At 38.5% G+C, this 25,042-nt stretch overlaps 1 protein-coding gene across 2 annotated transcripts in view; it reads right to left on the reverse strand.

Moving 5' to 3' along the window:
• Nucleotides 1–10,893: 10,893 nt before the first annotated feature.
• EDIL3 (EGF like repeats and discoidin domains 3) overlaps nucleotides 10,894–25,042 on the reverse strand; it is a 960,591-nt gene continuing 946,442 nt past the window's right edge. For both annotated transcript variants that reach the window (XM_082243154.1, XM_082243153.1), the window contains exon 11: nucleotides 10,894–11,409. In XM_082243154.1, the coding sequence (XP_082099280.1) occupies nucleotides 11,260–11,409 (150 nt within the window). In that variant the 3' untranslated portion in view covers nucleotides 10,894–11,259. The remainder of the gene's footprint in view (nucleotides 11,410–25,042) is intronic.

Raw genomic sequence — 25,042 nt, forward strand, 5'->3', positions numbered from 1 at the left:
GATACCTGGACCCTATAGAGGTTGCTCAGGCAGTCCCACTCCTCCAGGATGGCACATTAATGCATGCCATTGCCAGAAGGTTTGCTGTGTCTCCCAGCACAGCCTTAGGCTGGCCATACATTATACAATTTTCTTACAATTTGCTGTACAATTTTCTTGAAATTTACCTTCAACTATGTAGTACAAAGGCCTGCCTAATTGGATACAAGTGAAAGTGTTGTTTAGTTGACCTCATATTATGTGGTTTGTGGTAAATCTAACAGAAAATTGTACAAGAAAATTGAACATGTATGGCCAGCCATAAGGGCATGGAGGAGATTCCAGGAGACAGGAAGTTGCTCTAGGAGAGCTGGACAGGGCTGTAGAAGGTCCTTCACCCATCAGCAAGACTGGTATCTATTCCTTTGTGCAAGGAGAACCAGGATGAGCACTGCTAGAGCCCTACAAAATTACCTCAAACAGGCCACTGGTGTGAATGTCTCTGACTAAACAACCAAAAACAAACTTCATGAGGGTGACCTGGGGGCCCAATGTCCTCTAGTGGGCCCTGTGATTACTGCCAGCACTGTGAAGCTCAATTGGCATGTGCCAATGACTACCAGAATTGGAAGGTCCGCCACTGGCGCCCTGTGCTTTTCAGGTCTGCCACTGGCATCCTGTGTCATTTGTGCTCCGGTTCACCTAAATGTCAAACGGTCTGGAGAAGCCGTGGAGATCATTATGCTGATTGTAACATTGTTCAGCATAACCGGTTTGATGGTGGGTCAGTGAAGGTCTGGAGAGGCATATCCATGGAGGGACGCACAGACCTCTACAGGCTAGGCAGTGGCACCCTGACTGCCGTTAGGAATCGGGATGAAATCCTTGAACCCATTGTCAAATCCTACACTGGTGCAGTAGGTCCTGGGTTCCTCTTGGTCATGCACGACAATGCCCGGCCTTATGTGGGGAGAGTATGCAGCCAGTTCCTGGAGAATGAAGAAATTGATACTATTGAATGGCCCCCACGCTCGCCTGACCTAAATACATTAGAACACCTTTGGGACATTATGTTTTGGTTCATCTGATGCCACCAGGATGCACCTCAGTCTGTTCAGGAGTTCAGTGATGCCCTGGTCCAGACCTGGGAGGTAATACCTCAGGACACCATCCGTACAAACTACTGAGTACCAATTTGTACACATATGTATAGTGCTGTGTAAATTGATGCTGCTTTATGAGTACCTCTAATAAATTATTAAATAAATGAAAATACCCAATTAACTGGAGTTCTCACCCCCCCCCCCCAAAAAAAAAAAAAGAAAAAATATGGCTATAAAAACACCTTAGGGGATGTCACAAGGAATAGGAATTAGGAGCTTCTGTATTAATTCAGGCTTTTGTATTATATATCCCAACCAGGAATCAGAAACCTGCCTAAGATAGACATATAAGTAATGTAATAAACACACAATATGAGGGGCTGTTTATAAATGCGTTCACACAGAATTTACACAATTTTCATTAATTTGATATAATTGGGAAAATGTGTAAATCTTTGTGTGACTCATTGAGTTATGTGAACACATTCATAAACAGACCCTGACAATATGAGTTGATGTGAGATAATGCTAAGAACCTGAGTTGGTGGGCTAGTGTTAATTTCAGATCAGATTTTGCATTCTCAGTAATATTTAAAAATAACGTCAAACCAATGCCATCAACACAAGTCCAAAGCCTCTTAAAACAGAGAAAGCTTGAGGGGGTTTGTTGATCTGCCTTATCGTATACCAATCAGGATAGAATTGAAAAAGCTATTATTGCTCATCTTAGTTGCATTATGCCCCATACACACGTGCAGATTATCTGTAGACTTTTGTCTGCAGACTTACCTTTTCTATGTAGTGCAAGGGCCTTCCGGATTGCATACAAATTGAAAGTGTTTAGGTTTGACCTCATATTATATGGTTTTGGTAAGTCTGCAGACAAAAGTCTGCAGATAATCTGCACGTGTGTATGGGGCATTAGACATGGAAACAAGGCTAAGCAACTCAGGTATGCACAAAAACATAAAAACTGGGGTGCAAGAAAATGGCAGAAGGTGATCCGGATTGATGAATCAAAATTAGAAATATTTGGCAATTTGTTCATGAAGGGCTGGAGATCGGTACAATAATGAGTGTCTGCAGACAACAGTGAAGCTGTGGAAGTTTCTTGCAAGTTTGAAGCTGAATTTATGCAAATAGAGTAGATCTGTGGTTAGTTCTCCAATATGTCTGGAACAACCTACCTGCCAAGTTCCCTCAAAAACTGTGTGCAAGTGTATCTAGAATGAATTGAAGAATGAATGCTGTTCTGAAGGCAAACGGTGGTCACACCAAATATGGATTTGATTTGGATTATTCTTCTTTTCATAAATTGGTACAAATAATTACTGCTTCTGAAAGCATTCTTAAGCATTTGTTCACACCTGCCTAAGACGTTTGCATAGTAATATATATATATATATATATATATATATATATATATATATATATATATATATATCTAAAGTGATGTCTCTAAGGTACAGTATTACTAGTTGCTTCCTACATTCTTTCACACGAGTAACAAATGTTAAATGTGAAGGCTAACTTAGGAATGGCTATGATACAGTATACATAAATATCTCAAGAAAATGATAGTGGTTTTGGGTCACTCAATTTATTATTTTTTTTTTTATTGATTAACTTTTTGAATTGATACATATAAAATTGTAAAATTGGCATATACATAATAAATTGGACATTTTGTTATTCACAGCTAGCATAGGGTTGACCAATTTGGAAGGTTTAGCCAGCTTATTTCAAGCAGCAGTATGTGAAACAAAGTTTTACCTGACAAACAATTCTAACCCTTCCTTTCTGCACTATAAATAGAAAAAAATATTTTTTGCTCATATTTTTTGTGTGGCTGGGTACACCGACACAACTCTTCTTTGCTGAGAAATAGGCAAACCGGAAGTGTCGCCGGAGGACGAGCTTGCTGCTCGAGGATGATCTGTCTTGTTTATTGTCTAAAAAGTGAATGTTTTTAGCTGTTTTTTTAATAACATTTGGGAAACATTATGACTGTATGTGAAGTTTCCTCTCTTTACACATCAATCATATAGAGGGGACCATCTACTGGACCACCAAAGACCGGATATTACCCATTTCAGAGGGTCATCAGTTGAGGCCATTTCAAGAGGCCCCACCCTGTAGGCACCTGGAATGACAACACCATTCAGTCCAAAGACATCTATCTGTGCTGTAACTTTACAGCTGTAAGGTGAAAGAATAGCACACACACACACACACAGAGGTGTCACTATATTGGATAACCGAGACACCAGTCACTTTCTTAATTTTTAGCATGGTGTTGGGATTTCACACAGATTTGAATCCAGATTTTAGAGTTTCTTTTTCACTATTTACTTATGCACATTTTTTGATGTTTCTTGTTATGGACACTTACTGATCCCTATATTGATATATATGATTTTGTATGGGTGATTTGAGATTTGGTCTATGGTTAATCATTCTCACCGTTACTTACCACTTCAAAATTGCTTTGATTACTTGCACCCACCTAGTGTTCTTTTATGTAAGTTATCTGGATCTTTTAATTTATATTTATCATTGCATATATTTTCCATTGTTTTATGCACATTTGTCACATAGAATATTTCTTTCTTGATCACCTATATAGTATTTAGTTGTCATTCAACCTCGCAGCCCCAAAATTGTACCTCTTCTTCTTTGCTGTTGTCACCTTTTGCTACCTGTAAGCAGCTGACTAGTCGTCTGTCACCACCTATCAATAAGAAGCCACCACCAAAGCAAATGGACATATTTGTCATACAAATAAAAATAAAATATTGTTCATACTTAGTAAGTTTTATATGACTTTTTTGCACTTTTAAGCTTACACATAATCAGTAGGATAAAAGTAACAGAAAACTTGCTTTTAACAATCGAATGTGACAAGTGCTAATTAACAGTAGGGTCCAACACTTTTCTCAGAAGATGCCAAAGGCAATTTAACAAGCTGTGTTTATGTAAAATAAATACTTGCCAATGGGAGACATGTCACATATCCTACCAATTATAGCAGTCATTTGCATCAAACTGTATGGTAATGGTGACAATTATACTATTATTATTAGGTTGTTACTTAAATACTAGCCTATGTATAGAAACCAACAGAAGAAAGATAAACTGCTCAAATACTGAAAAGGTCTTGGGTGAGATAAGAAGACATCTCAGCACATTATTTTACAGCTGAAACCTAATAAATTGTGGTGTAATACCAATATTATTATGCAAAATAGAACATATGGATGAAATTGTGCTACCTATTCTTGTAGGAACCATTATTTATAAAAGAGTACTGCAAATGATTGTGATGATTTATTGAGTGTTCAGAAGGAATTAAACCTCAGCTCCAGGCACAGTGTTTATTACCTTTTAATAATTTTTTTTTGATAAATCCAAAACCTATTTTTACATAGTTATTACTAAGCCTGATTAGGCTGTTGCCATATAGTACAGCACAAGCCACTGTTTTCCACCTCGTCTGTTGGGTCGTTACTGTGCTGCGCTAGACATTGATGAAACATTAGTGGAAATACAAATTACATAGATATTGCATTCTAGACTGTGTATAACTGAACATAAATAGATTTTTCCAAATAGCACACCCAATTTAATAGATCTCATTTGACATAGCTGTTTTGAATATTCACTGTATTGTACTCCTAGACAGGAAGCAAAGTATGCCTCTCAAGCAATAACACCTTCCTACAATTATATATACGTAATAATAAAGTTAAAAATAAGAATACTTTGTAGAATTTAACAAATGATTGTGGTATTATTTACATTAAATTGTGTCTAAAACTAAAGATTTTTTTTTATTTATCTTTAGATAAAATAGGAAATAGGTAATATTCATCTTTTTTTTTAAAAAAAACAGGAAATAGTTAATATTCTAATATAATATATTAGAATATAATATCTTTATTTTCCTTTTTCTTTGTATGCCATGTTATAACAAAGAAAATAAAGAACTCCTTGAATTTCCTTTCCTGGAGAAACACCAGATTTTCCTCACCCCTTGTTCCAGTGATATCTGTAATATATTGGTTTTCCGAAAAAAAAAAAAATACTGAAGGTGAATCTCAAAGATGTTCTAACCTTTCCCTGTCCTACCCAAAACGTTTGAGTTTAACTGTACTTTAACTGCTTTCCGGCTGCCTCACGTATGAGTATTGTGGCAAATGAACTCTCCTGTGGCGGATCACATACATGATTCAGCACTTCTGGGTAGGGGCTTTGATTTGTCACAGCGCAAGCTGATCAGTTGGTGTTGGCAGGCACCCGCTGAATGGCGAGGAGGAAGACAGGCCAGAGCTCTGTCAATATAAACACCACAGAGCTCTGTCCTGTCATCAGGGATGTGCTGGTTTTTGTTTCCCTGCTAAGCATGGAATAAAACCAGCACATCCCTTAGTAACATGGGCTCACTTTTAACCCTTTGATCGCCCTAGATGTTAATCCTTACCCAGCCAGTGTCATTAGTATAATGACAGTGAATATTTTTAGCACCGATCACTGTATTAGTATAACTGATTCCCACAAAGTTTCAGTTAGTGTCAGACTGCCTTTCATACTATCACAGTCCCGTTATAAGTTGCTTATCGCCGCCATTACTAGTATATACAAATAAATAAATGACAAAATCCAGTATATATACCATAGTTTATAGACACTATAAAGTTCCCGTAAACCAATCAATATCCATATATTGGGATTTAATTACCAAAAATATGTAGCAGAATACATATTGGCCTAAATTTATGAAGGAATTAGATTCTTACATTTTTTTATTGTTTTTTTTTTTATAACAGGAAGTAAAAATATATATTTTTTTCCTTTTCCAAATTTTCTGCCTTTTTTTGTTTATAGCGCAAAAAATAAAAAACCCAGTGGTGATCACATACCACCAAAAGAAAGCTCTATTTGTGGGAAAAAACAATAAAAATGTATTTTGTGTACAGTGTTGCATGACCGCACAATTGTCAGCTAAATTAATGCAGTGCCAAAAAAGCAAAAAATGGCCTTGTCATGATGGGTGGTACATCTTCAGTTGGGCAAGTGGTTAATATGATCACTAAACTGCACTTTAGCAAGCACATGGGGTCCCCACACATTGGCAAATGGAGTATGTTTTTGTGCACATCAAACCATATGGTGCCGCAGCATTATGCAGCTTGGTGCAATGAAATTTTAAATTATAAAGTGCAGTGAAATTAAAAAAAGAGGCTTGGGGACATCTTTCACTGTGTTTTTGTGGGTGGGGCAATCCATTAAAATGAAAAGACCTACATGCAAAACGCAGTTTGCAATAATATGAACCTAGCCTAAAACTACAGCTTTAAAGAAAAGGCGTTCACACATTTATATTTCCCAGCAAAGTGCTTTACTAATGTGTAAAAGGGTGGGATACGCCAACTCAAATTGGGGAGCAGCAACTAGAACTCCCTTACTGTATTTCTGACAGTGGGGAATATGCAAACCTACAGCTCCTCCTGCATAAAACAGTACCCTGTGCCTGAGTACCAGATGAGCAGGCTAGGACATTATCATGTGGGGGACAAGGGGTGTATCTATTAACCCCTAAGGACCGCCCCACATACATTTACTGTGGCAGGGCTGCCCTTAATTTCAAAATCACGTACCTGTACATGACTTTGTTGAAGGGTTCTAGGGGGCGTGCATGCGTGATTAGACACAGTGGGAACCAATCAATGGGTCCGTCGGGTGCGATGGCCATCCACAATCGGGCAGGAGAATAACAGAAGGGCAAAACAAGGCAGACCGCTATTCTGTCAGACAGGAAGAGAGAGATCTTGTTTTCCTACTAATAAGAAACACAGATCTCTCTCTTCCTGCAGTCAGTCGACTCCCCACACAGTTAGAAAGCACTCCCTAGGAGCACACTTAACCTCTTGATCGTCCCTGATGTTAACCTCTTCCCTGCCAGTGTCATTTATACAGTTACAGTGCTTATTATTTAGCATTGATCACTGTATTGGTGTCACTGGTCCCCAAAAAGCATCACTATGGGGTTGATTTACTAAAACTACAGAGTGCAAAATCTGGTGCAGCTGTGCATGGTAGCCAATCAGCTTCTAACTTCAGCTTGTTCAATTAAGCTTTTACAGAAAAACCTGGAAGCTGATTGGTTTCTGTGCATAGCTGCACCAGATTTTGCACTCACCAGTTTTAATAAATTTACCCCTTAGTGTCTGATTTGTCAGCCGCAATGTTGCAGTCCCACTAAACACCGCTGATTGCCGCCATTACCAATAAATACAATAAAAAAAATAAAAAGTCCATAAATCTATCCCATAGTTTGTAAATGCTTAAACATTTGTGCAAACCAATTTACATACACTTTTTGGGGATTTTGTATACTAAAAATATGTAGCAGAATACAAATTGGTCTAAACTGATAAAGAAATTTGATTTTTTTTATTTTTTTTATTGAATGTGTTTTATAGCAGAAAGTAAGAAATATTGTTTTTTTTTTTCAAAATTATTGGTCTTTTTTTGTTTATAGCGCAAAAAATAAAAAACACAGAGGTGAACAAATACCACCAAAAGAAAGCTCTATTTGTGGGGAAAAAAGGACATCAATTTTATAAGGTTACAGCTTCGCATGACAGCGCAATTGTCAGTTAAAGCAACACAATGCCGTATCGCAAAAAATGGCCTGGTCATTAAGGGGGTAAAACCTTTCCGGGGCTGAAGTGGTTAATACATTTATTAATATCCAATCAGCTACTTTCGGTAAATTATTTGAATAGACACATGGTGTATAGTGCAGTATCTGTACATTACAAGGCCATTTACCAGAAACATAATTTCCTGCTTGTGTGATTGGCTCACTGATTTTCCCAGAAGCCTTTGGTAAGATACAAGTCAGATTTCAAACATCCCCTGGAACAAGAATGTCATTTTTGTTGAGATACTCCCAATAGGAACACGTCTAAAGGAATGCAGGCCCAGAAGATGTCCTCATTAGAGCTTTGCAGGTGCACAGCTGATTGATAAATATGAAACCACTCCCATTAGACTCACAGAGCACAGGGAAAGAGAGAGATTTCTTTAGAATAACAAAAAGTTAGGAATCTGCAACAAAGTTTGTTATAACCCTTGGAATATACATAGATAACCCAGAGGGGAATGTTTTTTTTCTCTCAATAAAAGTGGAGTTACAGGAAAAATATATACAAATAAGTACAATAAAATACACAGAAAACATATAAAAATAACCTAGTTTTTCAAAAGTTTATTTTAGGTTTGAAGACTAGACAATGTCATACTCATTTTACATCAACCTAAATGATTTAAATATTTACAAAACATATCAATATTATATAGCTTTAAAAGTTGCAAAGGTTACCGTATTTGATATTTGTTGAATGGCTAACAAGTGAGATCCCTAACCCTCATCATATATTTTATATATTGTACAGTACCTTTTAGTCTTCAAAGCTTAAATATTTATATCAAAAGAGAAAGTCAACATAAAACTAAAACCAGTTTTTGTGACAAGCCCTTTGGGTAAGTGGATAAAATATATCTGGGGTCATAAAAGTAAAATAAACAGGCAAAGTAGAATGCATAAAATTATTTAGTAATGTTTACAGGTAATCTGGTCTTTTTATTACCACATTATGTCCTGATATTGATATATAGATCCCATTAATAAAACAAATCCATTCTTTCTTTCTGTATTAAAAAAATACATAAACATACTTTACAAATGCAAACGATAATCTAACCTCATTCATTTTTTAAATAGTTTACATAGAAAACTCTTCTTGTGATGACTTGAACATATATTTATTACACCACATGGTAAAATATTAAGTAAGATAGAAGTAAACTTTCTGTCTGCATTTATACATAGACACTTATATTTAATCTGCCATAAATATTTTATTTTAGAGAACCTTTTCAACAATAAAGTGGACCTGAACCCAAGACGTGAGGCAGTCTAGCCTCATAGCTTTATATATGCAGTGAGAGATCTAAAGAACTGCTGTCTCCGGCTGATAATTTATTTGGTTTAGGAATAAATTTGGTGATGTCATGTGCTTATCACTGTTCTTCTTTCTGTATGTTTTGAAATAAGGAAGCAAAGTCGCCTTTACCAAGATAGCTGCCCCCACACAGAGAGACAGAACATGGTTTGATAAGTCATCAATGGGAGAAAGATCAGCTATAGGGAGCCTACAGATAATACTGGTGACTAGTTCTTTACCCTACGCTTGCCTTTTTTTTTTTTTTTTTTCCTGGGAACAGCTTCCAGAGTTCAGGTCCTCTTTTTGAGCAAAAATATTAACAGTTACAATTTGATGAATCTGGAAACTGCTATGTGGTTTTTCTGCAGTAAAGAAAAATGCTAATTTAAAATAAAATGAAAAATAATTTCACAAATAAGAGAAAAATCAATGAATCTCGAACAAGCAAAATGATGAGAAAGTGCATTTGGTAAAAAAAATAAAAATAAAGCAACATTCAACAGCAAATGTAGTTGAAGAAAGTCACGACTAATGTTTTGTAACTACTATAGCATAAAGTGCATTGTATGGGCTGCTTTCTTAATGAACGATCTTTCATCACATATTTTCTTTGCTATAGGTCATTATGTTTGACTTTCTCTTTAATATTGTTCACCAAGGTTGAATACAACATCATACACAATATATATCTTTTTGAAGGACATTATACAGACAGACAGGACATTGACATCTAGTGGCATTTTGTATGCAGCACAATTAAAAATTAAACAAGTAAAAAGTTATGTTACACAGGACCTCACCATTTTTCCACAACTGGACACATTCTTTTAACAATGCAATGGAGTTGCTGAATTTGCACCCCTCCATCTCTTGTCTGACCTCTAAACTCATCTTTGCATCTTAGTATGAATTAACATGTATAAAACGAGTTTGCATACAACCAGTTTAAATGAAGAACACATTAAGTAGGTATTACTACATTATCACAGTCTCTATCAACAGGTGTTTTCAAAAACCAGCATTATCATCTACACCAATACATATGTAGGTCCACAGCTGTCAAATAAACTGCACATTTTCCATACAATAGATCTGATTTTCAACTTTTGTATAACCTGAAACATATGCTCCAGTAAACTGAACGCATGAGACATATACTGTAACGACAAACAAAAGGTATGCACACAAACCTATCATTATTCTCATCTCCCTCCATGCAACAATATTGTTCATACCAAAAAAAAAGAGACATGAATATGTAATATTGCAAACTAAGTAAAATGGTTAGCACTGTTCTAAAGCAGAAAAAAAAATGTTTAAAGAACTCTAATGCCTTGGGCAAAATTCAGAAGAGATTTGCTAGTATAATAATCTTGGGCGTCAGTGCATTCTATGGGATAAACTAAACAGGAATGAGATATTGATGTATTGCTGTTTTTATGACATGCAGAAAAGAAAGCCTATTTTCGTAGTTTGCTCCTATTTAGTATTCAGGTCACTAAGGAAGGAAATGTCTCTAACACAAGTAATAACATGCCTCAAGAACATGCACAATAGGAATGAAATTAAGAGGAAAGAAACATTTAAAGTTTGCAGTTTCATAGGTATAAGTCAAATGGATTTCTAAGATCTGAGATGTAAATATTAATATTTTGATAGGCACGAGGGAAACAATTAGGATAATGCAGTCATCCCAGAGAAATCTTATTGCTAATCCGCAGCATCACTTCTTACAACTAAACGTGTAATGTAGATAGGAAAATTGGTTTTCGGTTGGTGATTTTATTTTTTTCCCCTCATTTTGGCTCTAAAGAGAATTGTTATAATTGCATGTTCCTGGCTCATAAACAAACAAAACATAAAAAAAAAAACCTGTAAAAATAAAAATGATGCTGCCTTTCTTTCTCAACGTATTTCAACCAGTGTGAACAACTTAGAAGAAAATTAAAACATTTCATTACAAAGGGACAATATTTGAAGGACATAATCTGGTGGGTTTATTAAGGGCAGGCACAGACTACCTCGCAAAAAACAGTTACCAGCCTACCAAAAGGTGAGCACTTATTCAATGAAAATCCATTCATGTTCTCATTCAGGTTTTTCAGTTTTTTTTTTTTTAATTTGCAAATGATGAATTCTTTTGGGTGGTTGTTTGATGGGTATATTCAGTCCTCTTCAGTGCACCCTAATAGCTCAGCTCTTAATGTAATTCGGCCGTACCATGACCAAGGAAGGATCCTTATAAATCTTGCATAGATTGGTGGATCAATCACATTCTTTCTATGTGTATCATTGTCAAAATTTCCCTGAAATACCTGTAGATTAAAAAAAAAAAAAAAAAAAAAGTTAAGAGTCTTATTACAAGAAGAGAAAACAACAAAGTTCTTTATCAGAATAATAAAAATGTAATAGTTCACTTGCAGCACCTTTTGCCTAACTAAAAAGTTCCTTCTGTATCTTGAGTGAGCAATGATGTAACATCATATTGTCTTTTGGGCTTCTGAAATTAAAGAATGACACCTGTGCCTAGACTATGCACACTAAAGTATTTACACATTCTTCAACATGCAGCAAAAGAAAACAAGCCTCCACTCACGTCTGTAGCTTTAGGCCTGGTTTACACTATTGCGGATGGTGGCGGGTGAGGGAATCGCAACCACCCACAGCCAAAATACGTTGCTCTTTAAAAACACACCTTCATCCTTAATAACACCCTCATGCATCTCAAAACACAGCATGTTTGCATATGCAGAAATTGCGGGGAAATTGCATGGTCAAAAAACACCATTCAATTTCCCTGCCTTTAAGTTTTAAAAATGGCGCAGGAACCTTTTTCCTACATAAAACACCAGCATAGCACCCTGTTCAAATGATTGGGCTGTGTTGACTTGCAGAGCAGAAATAATCTGAACGAGGCCTTAGAAATTTTGTAGAAATTCAGATTCACAAAAAATTACAGCTATTTCTATGTTATGTAAGCACAGAAGGTGTTTCTAAGGTGTTGGAAACTGACTAAAACCTAACTGGACAGTCTTGATGGGGATCTTTAAGGATCTTTGAAAATGAATTACTTCACAGTACAAACAGCTAGAGAGAGGCCAATCATTACTTATATAAGGCTGATTTATTTTGTGTTAAGATACTTGCAAATATTTCATTGTCCGTAGTCTGGGCACAGGTAAACTTTAAAGTTTCAGAGCAGCAAAGAAGGACAATGTGACTTTTGGTCATGTGCATGTATTTGGCACTAATTAAAATTGTGCATAACAACATTTGATAATTATGTTATTATAGCTAAAAACCCAGCACTAAACAGTTTCAACAAATTTTACACCTCAAATTAACCCCTAATTAGGGATGGGCCGAACACCACCCTGTTCGGTTGCACCAGAACATCAGTTCTAGCAAACATGTAAACTCTTTTAACCACTTACCGCATACTAACGTAGGTCTACGTCGGTAAACTTTGCGGTAGTGTACCGGGATGATGCCTCTAGCTAGAGGCACCATCCCGGTACCGTGGTTTAGAGCCGACGGTTGGCTTTCCGTCGGTACCGACCGATGCGGCTCGGGAGCCGCTCGATCGGTACCCGGGGGGGCGGGAGGGGACGCCCCCCCCCCTCCCGCCGCCTTCCGTGGCTTTGCCCGGGGCTCCCGTTCCACCGGGAGCCCCGAGCACCCAGCCGGCACGTCCGCCGGCTGGATGGAGTCCCGATGAATGCCGGAAACGGCATCGATCGGGTCTCCGATGACGTAACCCGGAGGCGGCGTCCATGACGTCACTTCCGGGTTACTGTGCTGCAAAAGGCGGCAAATTTGAAAAACGGCTGTATGCAAAAATGCCGTTTTCGGCGTTTTGCATACAGGGAAGTGTAGTGGAGGGGTCTAGGGTCTTTTAGACCCTCGATCCCTCCATAAAGTGTACCTGTCACTACATATTGGTGTCACAAGGGATGTTTACATTGCTTGTGACAGCAATAAAAGTGATCAGATTTTTTTTTTTTTTTTAAACTTTAATAAAGTTAAAAAAATAAATAAAATAAATGGGAAAAAAAAAAAAAAAATGTAGCCGCCCCCGTCACCGTTAGCTCGCGCACAAAAAAAAACGTATACGGAAGTCGAGCCGCAAATGAAATCGCTGTTCAAACCACACATGTGAGGTATCGCCGCGATCACCAGAGCGTGAGCAATAATTTAAAAAAAAGAGCTACACTCTAACTCAAAACTGGTAACCAATAAATAAATTTAAAGCGTCGCAGATTGAGATCTCTATTGACCGTAGTTTGTCGCGATCCCACGGGGGGGCGCAATTTTAAACCGTAACATGTTGGGTATCTATTTACTCGGCGTGACATGTTCTTTCACAATATACAAAAAAAATGGGCTAACTTTACTGTTTAGTATTTTTTAAAATTAGTGAAATGTGATTTTTCAAAAATTTTCCAAAAAAATGGCGCTTTAAAGACCGCTGCGCAAATACCGCGTGATAAAAAATATTACAATGACCGACATTTTATTCTCCAGAGTCTTTGCTAAAAAAATATATATAATGTTTGGGGGTTCTAAGTAGTTTTCTAGGAAAAAATACTGATTTAAACTTGTAAACAAAAAGTGTCCGAAATAGGGCTGGGGCTTAAGTAGTTAAAGTCTATAAGACACAAACAGGAAAAATCAAAAGTCCTCATTGTAAAGGCTTATTTGCAAGGTATTGCCAAAAAAGTGCATAGGGACCTGGGTACTGCCCTAGGGGACATGAATCAATGCAGAATTTTTTTTTTAAAAACAATAGTTTTTAAAGGAGCAGTAATTTTAATGATGATTACAGTGAAACATTAAAAATGAAAATTCCTTTAAATATCATGCCTGGGAGGTCCCCATAATGTGCCTGTAAAGTGGCGCATCAGTATGATGTATGGAGCCTGCTGCAGAAATACTGACATTTCTAAAGAGGAAAAAATGTAATTTAAACTTGCTCACGGCTCTAATGTAACGCCAAGCATGCAGGAAAGGGGGGGATGAGAGAGTGCCCCCCCTCCTAAACCATACCGGGCCAAAAGCCCTCAACATGGGCAGGTGGGTGCTTTGTGGTGGGGGCTCTGTTGATGGGGACAAGGGTCTCTTCCCGACAACCCTGGGTTGTGGTTGTCAGGGTTTGAGGGACCCAAAGGGCCTGGTATAGATTTATTTTTTTTTGGGGGGGGGTGCCGTTTTTTTTTCTTTTTTAATTCTGTCATAGAGTTCCGCTTAAACACTTAAATATACAAGGCACTTTAACCCGCTTCCTGCCCAGACGAATTTTCAGCTTTCAGTGCACATTGACATCTATGGGAAATATTGGTCAGCTTGACATGGCACTGCTCGCTGTCTTTAACATTGGGGGCTATGGGAAATCTTGGTCAGTTTGACATGGCACTGCTCCCTGTCTTTAACATGGAAATCGATGGGAAATCTTGGTCATCTTGACATGGCACTGTTCCAGAAGTGACAGGGACACCAAACTTGGGGAGCACCGAGAGGGGACTCAGGACAACATACATATCTATACATTTTAAAAGTTGGGTATGCCTATACACTACACTGAATGCACCAAACTGACTGAACACATTATCCACTATTTACCTGCCTAATCTCCATTGTCACACACTATACATGGCTGCTGTGTAAGCAGCCTTATATAGTGTGGGGCGTGGACTTAGCCCCTGAGCCATGATTAGCCAAAGTCTCTCACAGTACATTATGCTGTGATTTGCCAAAGCATACAGGTCAGGTGCATGCTTTGGCCAATCATCAGCAATCAATTCACTGCAAGAGTGCAGTGCATTATGGGGCACTCATCGGTTGGCATACTTCCTGCCGAGCGCCCTATTAGTTTGTGTGTTCAAGTCAAACATATGTTCAACTCGAACACACAGCCCATCCCTGCCTCTAATCTTCAGACAGAGCCTTGGACCTCATCCTGACCTGAAACTGCAACCGAACCACTAATCTTAACACCTACGTTTTCTTTTTTACTGGCTGCCTTTCTTTTATTTTCTTTAGATCTGGCCCTGATGAGATATTCCAAAGCTATAATTTTCTGTGAATATTCAAAAGAATCATTGTAAGTACATATTTTAAGTGCTTTGGGAAGTAGGAAAGGAAGAGAGGAGAGGCAGCACCATAGTCCTTGACATACAAATTTCAGTGTACCTGCCTGCTCTTAGACAGGAGAAATATAAAAATTGAGGGTTCTTTCTTAGTGGAATTTCTTGAGTCCTGCTAATCTGGCATGCTTATCTTCTAGATATAAGCGACTACTGTATACATTTAAGTAAAATAGAAAATGCAATGTTTAAGATATGTCTTATTTTTTTTATCTTCCTTGAAAGTTCAGCTCAAACCAAAGCTGTTTTTATCTTATTTTGAAATGAGTAGGCAAGGGTATGTGTCAGTGCCCCCGTGATGAGTGATGAATTTACAGGGACAGGAAGTGACAGAAAAATTCCTTTAATGGGAACAGCAACAAAACCATGTTTGCAGTAAAGTGAGAAAGGTTACAACCTTTGTGAGGTGTTATTGATGTCCGTGCCTTCCTTTACCAGTTTATCTATTTTTCTGATTTATTTTCCAGGTATCCCCAACTGAGTCACAGGCAGAGTAGTTGGTTCATAGTTCATAACATGAGGACAGTGCAGAATTTTTTCAGCACCTTGTATAATTCCTCTTCTCTTCTGCATCAAAATTTAGTGTATAACCTATAGACAATCTTCAGTAAGTGGTGGAAGAAGCTGCAACCTTAGTTGACCTTGTCTTTACTGTGCAGGATGCCAAAGATGGGTCCTGGATGGGTGCTATGTGGCACCAATATTTGGGTTATGGTCCCTTTAAGGTAAATATTTTGGGTACTCAGGAGTCTCACCCAAGATGAGTGAGGAATTGCGGGGTAGTCATGTGAAGGAGAGGACTGACTCACAGTCCTCGTTGTATTAGTGGAGACATATTTGGGATCTGGAATTTTGGAGGTTCAGAGTGACATCCGGTGGGAAAAGAAACTTCACTCCTGACTATGAGGAAGCAACACATAAAATAGGAAGCTCTTAGTGTTAGGGGTGGTGGTGTAGGAGTTGGAAGGAAACTTGGTTGTGTGCTGTACGTGTGTTACAAACAAACAAACATCTGAAGCTGGATGCTGTTGTCCCTGGGGTAAAACCCTTACTTAACTTTTGCATATTTAACAGTTTGATCTATGCTCAAGATAAGTAAAGTTTTATGTTGCATTTCCTGAAGTTTTGTTTTGCTGCTGGAAGCTCTCTTGTGTTTGCTTAAGAAGAATAAAGACATTTTTGTTTAAGATAACTGCCTGTTGCATGTGGTCCCAAGGTGCTAAACCCCCCCTGAATATTTCAATACCAAAACATTTACCTAGTCTATTTAATAAAATTTAATATAAAAAATATAATTAAATAGGAACATACTGTGTTGTACAAATCCCTGTTGTCTGTAACCTTAAAGGCTATTTGATTTGCCTTAATTAAAAGGTCCAAACAGATGTACATGCAGTAAGTAAATCCACCATTGTGTAAACTAACAGTTTAAGCCTAATGGTGAAATGATACAATACCCAGCAGAAAACAGTTGCTGTGCTGAACCTTATCTTCAAGACAATCAAGACAAAGCAGCTGGTTTAAAACATACTGATGGGTCTGCAAAGTTAATATTTCTCATAGGATGTAAAAAATCTATTCTTGAATACCATATGGTGACTAAATACACAAAACTACATGGCTCTAATCCATCTATATGACAATTATATATTACCATGCAACAATTGTAAGACATAATTCCTATTTAAGGTAGCGTCTTAGGCTAGCTACAAAAGGCATTAAAAAATGTCTCAATATGTACAGTCAATCTTAACATAATCATAGGTCTTTTGTTTTGCTTCACCACTGGTTGGTTTGGTTGCAAGTTCAGTCTGGACAGTCAGGTGTGAGTTTACACAAGGTTAAAGGTTACCTCCACAGTAATTGGCCATTTAGGCACCAAATGTTGCATAGTGGGATAAATGGAAGTGAATCACCCATGCCCAGTAGTACCAGTCACTGTGTTCTAGCAAGGAGAGAGAGGTGGTGACAACCAGGCAAAAGATGGGGGGAAGGGCAGTTAGGTGTACGTGTTACTTTGCTCTACATGGGCAAAGCACAAGTTCATTAAAAGGGAAACAGACATCAAAATATATCTTTAACAATCTGAATGTCTATTCTTGAATTGATATAAAAGTGCAACCTTACAATTAATGAATACTTAATGTTTATGCTCTTCCTGCCAGAGCAGAAGACTTGGTTTTTAGGGTTGTACTATAGTTTGCCTAAGCTCAATTCTAAATAACAAACACTCAAAACACATGCTAGGGTCTTACAGTCTGACACATAGGGGTGTACTTATGAAAAAAAAAAAAAACTTGTATAGCAGTTTTCTCAGTGAAAGTACATGTACATTTGTTCTGTGTGGATGGGGACAAAAAATGAATGTTATTAGGCACTCTTGTACTAGACAAATGGTATTCATTGATTTAAAGTGAGAAAATCAACATTGTCCACTAGATGGCACTTATTAGGGGCCTAAATGTCTCTTTTCCATCTTAGATCAATAAAAAAAACATTTCAAACAGCACAGGAAAAAAAAAACTAATAATATTACTTATAAACAATGATGTACTTTCATTTGAGAGATTTGCTATGCAATTTGTGTTATAAATAGGGTGATGGTTCATAAGGTGAAAATTTTGCTGTACTATAGAGATTCTTCAACTAAATACAGAACATAGCATTATACCTTAGAGGTAAAACTGCAATATTATAATAACTTAAGAGGGGTGATTCAATTCCCTAAAAAAATCTATATCTGACTGTTTCTCTTTGAAGTATATGTCAGGGCAAAATATAAAAAATATGCAATACATCTCTACACTTCAATCACATTTTACCATGGTTTATCCATTGAAAGACCCTTCAAGTAGAGAAGAATGTAATATGTAAATACACCTGAATGGGTATATCCCTCGCGCCACTGGATAGGAAGATAGCACTGAATCTATATAAACTAAAAAGTTGATCTCCTTTATAGGTTTTAAATGTATATGCAGGGGCTGGGGTCAAAAAGATGTATGAAGAAATATTTAAGCTTCTGTGATAGTTGGCTACCTCCAGCGCTTGCCTATATTAATATTGTAAACCGTGTGTTCTCAATCAAATACAGTAAAAATATATATATATATATATAATAATATATGTTAAAGTGCATAAGTGCATAAATAAATGAAAAACGTGGCTATAATTAATTCTGTACTCAGTGGTTATGTGAAATTGTATAAATATTAAAAATATATATATATATAACTCTCTAGTTGATAGTAACTACCACCGTGGTATACCCTGATACGTAAAGTGCCAAGTGCATATACCATGTATACTAGATGAACTGCAATAAAAAATATATATAAAAAATATATAATAAATAATATTAAATTAGATTAAATGCGCTAAGTCAATGTTGTGCTATATGCAGTGAATCCAACAACCCCTGGTAGTAACAAGTGATGTAACTCATGAAATACAGTCTATAAACGTTCCATTAAAAGTCCAGTGCAAACATCATAGATATCTTATGCAAGGATATGAATGCTTCTGTGCTAATATAAAGTGCAGGTGCTAATAATAAAAATAAGTTTGGGCTTTAAATACACCTGAAAATGTTTTACAGCCGGGGCTTTACTCTGTGTTTGCAATTTTTGTCTTGTAGAAAGTGTGCAACCCTAATGTCTTGCCCATCAGTGGCTCCTTTTGCCAAGGGTTGAAATGAATGGTTTCAGCATAGAAGTTATTACACACTGAACCGAATTAGGCTGCAGAAATGAACAAAAATTTGCTTGGATAATTGCGATGAACCTTTACTCCTTTTTGGATGAACATTCTCAACTTCTTCTTTGTGTCTAAAGTTTTTGCTAATTTTGTATATACTGTAGCACATTTTTCCCAGGTGTTTCCATTACGGTGAAATCCCTTTACTTTTTGTCAAGACACCTTAGAAAGTGATTAAAATCTCTCTATAAAGTCAGATCACATTGGAATGAGTGTCCCCATTGAATGTTTCCCCTATATCCCTATTCTGGGGAAAACTCAAAACTTTGATTTTTCCCATTATTATAGTGCTGGTGACAACTAACTCTTACAAACAGTGGTAGACAGGGATTAAAAAAAACCTGACAGGGGTTCCAATTCCTCCTCACACTATCCAAATTGAAAAAAAGTTTTTTGGTTTTAGAAGTACTGTAAATGTAGAACTTCATGACTGTTTAGTTCAAGCCCAAGCATTTATTTACTGTAAATTCATCCATTGCTTACTGAATCAGATAATTTAATAAAAATATAACTATGATTAATGTTCAGTATTCAGACCAAGCCGGAAGGAGTATTTGTTTATCTAGGAATATTAATATTTGTAGTTAAACTAATACAGCTCTATAATGTCTTTGGATCCCGTTCTAATTTGTTTGTAGTTTTGATTGTATACATCAAATAAAACAACTAATACCAAAGGGAAAATGTAAATTTAATCAAAACGTATTTTTTTTTTTTTGGCATATTACCATACTTCTTCTTTAGGTTCCACCTTTTGCTTATAACCTGCATTAGTATTTAAATTCTCTATGTGTATTGGTAATCTTCTTTCTGTGCTGTCTGTCTATTTGTTCCAACCTGAACTTGCTGGATTTTAATAATTATATTCACTATTTGGCATGATGAAAATACATAATATTAGAAGTCTAGCATGCTGATACAGTTTGTGTAGCTAAAATAACTTTGCATTTGTCCTAAAAGCAAATATTAGAAGATGAAATGTAATGTAAACTGAGTTATGCAGTAGACAGGCTATTCAGCTAATCGATAATCCTTTTATAAAGTTTCAGACTGCCCATACACCACCAAAGATTTATTACATGAGAAAGTTCTAATAAATACCACTTTAAACAGCAGCGCTATTATTAATAATAAAAGTAATAGATGACAATAACAATAGTATTTTAAAGACTGTTGACAGTAGACATGTGCAATTTGCATCGGTCCGAATACAAATTCAGACAAATTTTTGTTTTTTCGGAGATTCAGATGTATGCAAATCTCCAAATAAAATAGTAGGGAATAGTAACCAATTTCGTTAAAAATCCATTAAAATTTGTTTAGTTTATTATCGAAAAACGATTGACCGATTCGAATGCTGTGTGAAGAAATAGCTGTTTGTTTAGAAGCCTGCATCCTGCTTCCCCACTGACAGATGCATGTAAAGAAAACAATGCTGGCATTGCCCAGCAATAGAAAAATGTTTAAAAAATGGCATGCCCCCCCCCCCCATAGGAAAAAAATAAAAAAATAAAATAAAAAATGGCATGCCCCCCCCTCCAAAATCCATGCCAGACCTTTATCTGAGCATGCAGCCTGGCAGGTCAAGACAGGGGAGAGGGGGTGAGCAAGTGCCCCCCCCCTCCTGAACCATACCAGGCCATAACATGGGGAAGAGGGTGCTTTGAGCAGGGGACAAGGGCCTCTTCCTGACAACCCTGGGCTGTGGTTGTCAGGGTCTGCAAGCGGGGGGCTTATAGGAATCTGTAAGCCACCGTTACCAAGGGGACCCCTGGATCTCAGCCCCCCTATGTGAATGGCTATCGGGTACATTATGTCCCTACCCATTCACCAAAAAAAAGTGTCAAAAAGTAAGAACCACAGGAAACAGTTTTCGGCAAGTCCTTTATTAAAAAAAAAAAAAATAGTTTCCCTCAATGTAAATACATTGTCAATCACGACGCCTGCCCAACCCGAAAAAAAATAAAAGTTATGCTTCCTTGTAGCACCGCCCCTTCTAACCTCACGTGATGGTGCCACCGTGTGATGTAGTTGGGTGGCCCCGCCCCTTGCCTATATAAGAGCTGTAAAGAATTTATACCAGACCGGAAGGGCATGGTATGGACGGGGCAAGACATTTTTTTCTTGCCAGCAATTGTAACTTCAAGTCAATTTAAATGTGATTTGACTCGCTTTTTTTTTTCATTAGAAATGTCATTTTTGCTGCAGCATGTTATACATGTTACAGATGCGCCACTTTGCAGACAGACTAAGGGGACCCCCCCAGGCTATCAACATGGGGGGGTGAGTGTTTTGGGGCAGGGGACAAGGGCCTCTTCCTGACAACCCTGGGCTGTGGTTTTCAGGGTCTGTGGGCGGGGGGTTTATCGGAATCTGGAAGCCCCCTTTAATAACAGGGCCTCCAGTTCCCGCCCCCCCATGTGAATGGGTATCGGTATGTAGTACTCGTACCCATTCACCAAAAAAAGTGTCAAAAAAATAATAAAAACACAGACAGTTTTTGACAAATCCTTTATTAAAAAATAAAAAAGTGTCCCCCTCAATGTAGATCCGTCATCAATCACGCCACTTGCGACCCAAAAAAAAAGAAAATAAATATTTCTCTCGCCGACAAGGAGGCTCTATGCCTACTGCAGGCTCCTTCTTTTGACAGTTCTTTTATAGGGAAGGGCAGGGCCATCTGTCTTCGTCACCTGGTGGCACCGCCCCTTCTGATGTCATGGACCCAGCATGCACCAGTCTGTGATATCAGAAAGGGGATGGTGCACCCAGGTGGCCCCGCTCCTTACCTATAAAATAACTGTCAAATAGAGGGTCCTGTGGTAGCCATAGCACCTCTATGTCAGTGAGAACTATTTTTTTTTCTTTTCTGGTGTGGTGGGTGGCAACGGATCTACATCGGGAAACACTGTTTTCTAATTTTTAATAAAGGATTTTTATAATTTTTTGACACCTTTTTGATGAATGGGTACGGGTCCCATCCCCCCCCATGTTGAGGGCATGTGGCCTGATATGATTCAGGAGGGGGGACACTTGCTCGCACCTACCTTTCTTGACCTGCTGAGCTGCGTTCCCAGATAAGGGTCTGTAATGGATTTTGGGGGGGTTTACATTTTGGCACGGGGTTCCCCTTAGAATTCATACCAGACCCAAAGAGCCTGGTATGGACGGGGGGTGGGGAGCCATTTTTTTCTTGTCGGCAATTGTAACCGCGAGTCAATTTAAATGTAATTTGACTTTTTTCTTTAGAAATGTCATTTTTGCTGCAGCAAGTTATACATGCTACAGATGTGCCACTTTGCAGACAGACTAAGGGGACCACCAGGCTCTATAAATAAAGGATTTTTTCATTTTTATTGTTTCACTTAAAGTGGGGTTCCCACTTTAAATGAAACAGTAAAAAAAAAAATCCTTTAAATATAGTGCTAAGGGGGTTCCCTTACTCTGCCTTTAAAGCGGCCCGCTCTGTAGCATCTATAGAATATGCTGCAGCAAAATTGACATTTCTAAAGAAAAAAAAATGCATTAAATGACATTTAAATTGGCGGAAATACAATACAATTGCCAGCAATAGAAAAATGTTTTAACAGACCCTTATCTGAGCATGCAGCCCGGCAGGTCAGGAAAAGGAGGAGGGCGAGTAAGCCCTCCCCTCCTAAACCATACCAGGCCACATGCTCTCAACACATGGGGGTGGGGTGCTCTGCCCCCTCCCAACCCAAAGAACCTTGTCCCCAAGTTGATGTGGACAAGGACTTTTTCCTGACAACCCTGGGCTGTGGTTTATGGGCTCTGTGGGTGGGGGGGGGGGGTGGTTATTGGATTCTGATAATCCTGCCCCCCACCCATGTGAATGGGTATTTCATACCTGTACCCAAGTACCAAAAAATAATAAAAACAGAGAGACAGTTTTTGACAAATCCTTTATTAAAAAATAAAACACAGTGTCCCCAAATGTAAATATGTCATCAATCACGCGGCCCACCACACCTGAAAAGAAAAAAAAAAATGCTCTCTCCGACATGGAGGTGCTATGCCTACTGCAGGCTCCTTTGGTTGACAGTTCTTTTATAGGGAAGGGGCAGGACCACTTGTCTACGTCACCTGGTGGCTGTCAGATCACTTCTGGGTAGAGGCCGAAATGCTGAGAGGGCTTCCCTTGCAGCTCGGTGCGAATCACCCCTGGAAGTGGGACAGGAGGTGACGCGTCCCAAGGAGCACTGAATGCTTGTGGAGTGCAGGTAAAGGTTCACAAGGGTATCCGGAACAACTTTCAGGGCGTCCAGGGAATCAAGCAATGTGCAGGTAAAAGCCAGGCCGAGGGTCATACACAGGTGTCAGTCCAAACAGGCGCCAAGACAAGGGGATTTGAGCAGAAGCCAGTCCGTTGAGCATGCCAGGATCGGTAAACTAGAAGTCAGGCAGAGGACAAAAGAGCAGGGATGGTCACACAAGTCAAACACTGGAGCAAGATCGGATGGTCAGACAAAGCCGGGGGTCAAAGCCAGGAGAGAGAGCAGACAGGTCAGGAACAAGCCGGCTCAAACTGGAATCCAGGAAGGAGCAATGCTCAGGAAACAGGAAGAGCTGAAGACAATCCAGCAATTTGATGGGCTAAGCAGAGTCCTTTTATAGGCCAGTGAATTAGTCTATGGCCTGAGTCCATTGCGGCCATGGGAAGTACTGGCAAAGTTGCCAGTTGCAGCACAGCCATTTCACTGACAATGAGTGTATGGCCTGAGTCCATTGCGGCCATTGGAAGTACTGACGGAGTTTCCAGTTGCAGCATGGCCGTTTCTCTGACAGTGGCACTGCCCCTTTCTGTTGTCACGGACAGGTGCATGCTGGGTTCATGACATCAGAAGGGGTGGTACCACCAGGTGTCATAGATAGGTGACCCCCACCCTTCCCTATAAAAGAATTGTCAAATGGAAGAGCCTACAATAGGGCATAGAGCCTCCGTGTCGGCGAGAGCGATTTTTTTTTTCGGGTTGCGGGCGGCATGATTGACGACAAATCTATGTACCTGATACCCATTCACATGGGGGGGCTGGATCTGGGGACCCCTTGTTAAAGGGGGCTTCCAGTTCCAATAAGCTCCCCGCCAGCATACCCCCAACAACCACAGCCTAGGTTGTTGAGGGCATGTTACCTGGTATGGCTCAGGAGAGGGTGGTGCTCGCTCGTTCCCTGACCTGCCGGCTGCATGCTCATATAAGGGTCACGCAGGCGGCCGGCTTCCCAGCCTGCTGCTTAACAACCAGCTATTTCTTCAAACAGAATTTGAATCGGTCATTTTTTTGACCAATCCGAATTCTAATCGTTCTGAAAAGTTGGAATTCGAAAATGAATAAATGAAACAAATTTTAACAAAAATGAAACGAAATTTAATGAAAACTAAATGAAACAAAAAACAAATTCAGAAACCAAACTAAACTAATTCCATAACAAAACAAAATTAATAACATAACAAATCTATCCGAAACTAAACACATTTTGCCATTCTGCACATGTCTAGTTGACAGTTCTTCTTGATATCAGCAACTGTCTTTACAGTTGTTACAATGGTGAATGTTTAGTAAATCTACAGAAGTAAATTCTTTGGCACCACTCGCAATGGCTTTACTAACTAGAATTCCAACAAAGTTTTAGGTGGGTGTACTTACTGCATCTTCATCCAAAACTAACCTGGGTGGGCTCTCTGAATCTCCAACAGAGTTTTAGGAGGGGAAGCATGCTAATACCTGGAGTGAACACACATTTATATATCCTTCCTAGAAGGGGGAATGTGGAAAGGCACAGACACACAATAATGCAAAGCATGCTGGTAAATGAGGCCATTAATAACACACAGCTGAGACAATTCTAAGCTGCTCTCGCTGGTAGCTGACCATCCAATCCTAGCCACCTCACCTTCAGGATTATCCACTGACATGGAGCTCTACTGTACAGAGACCTCTAAAGATTATTTGTTCTCAATTGACCTTCCATCATTTTGCTGACAACCAACTGACCAGCAGTGGGTGGGCTGTGTTCCACTATTCTGAGC

The sequence above is a fragment of the Pelophylax lessonae genome (genome assembly GCF_965119305.1).
Source record: "Pelophylax lessonae genome assembly, chromosome: 1".
NCBI lineage: Eukaryota > Metazoa > Chordata > Amphibia > Anura > Ranidae > Pelophylax > Pelophylax lessonae.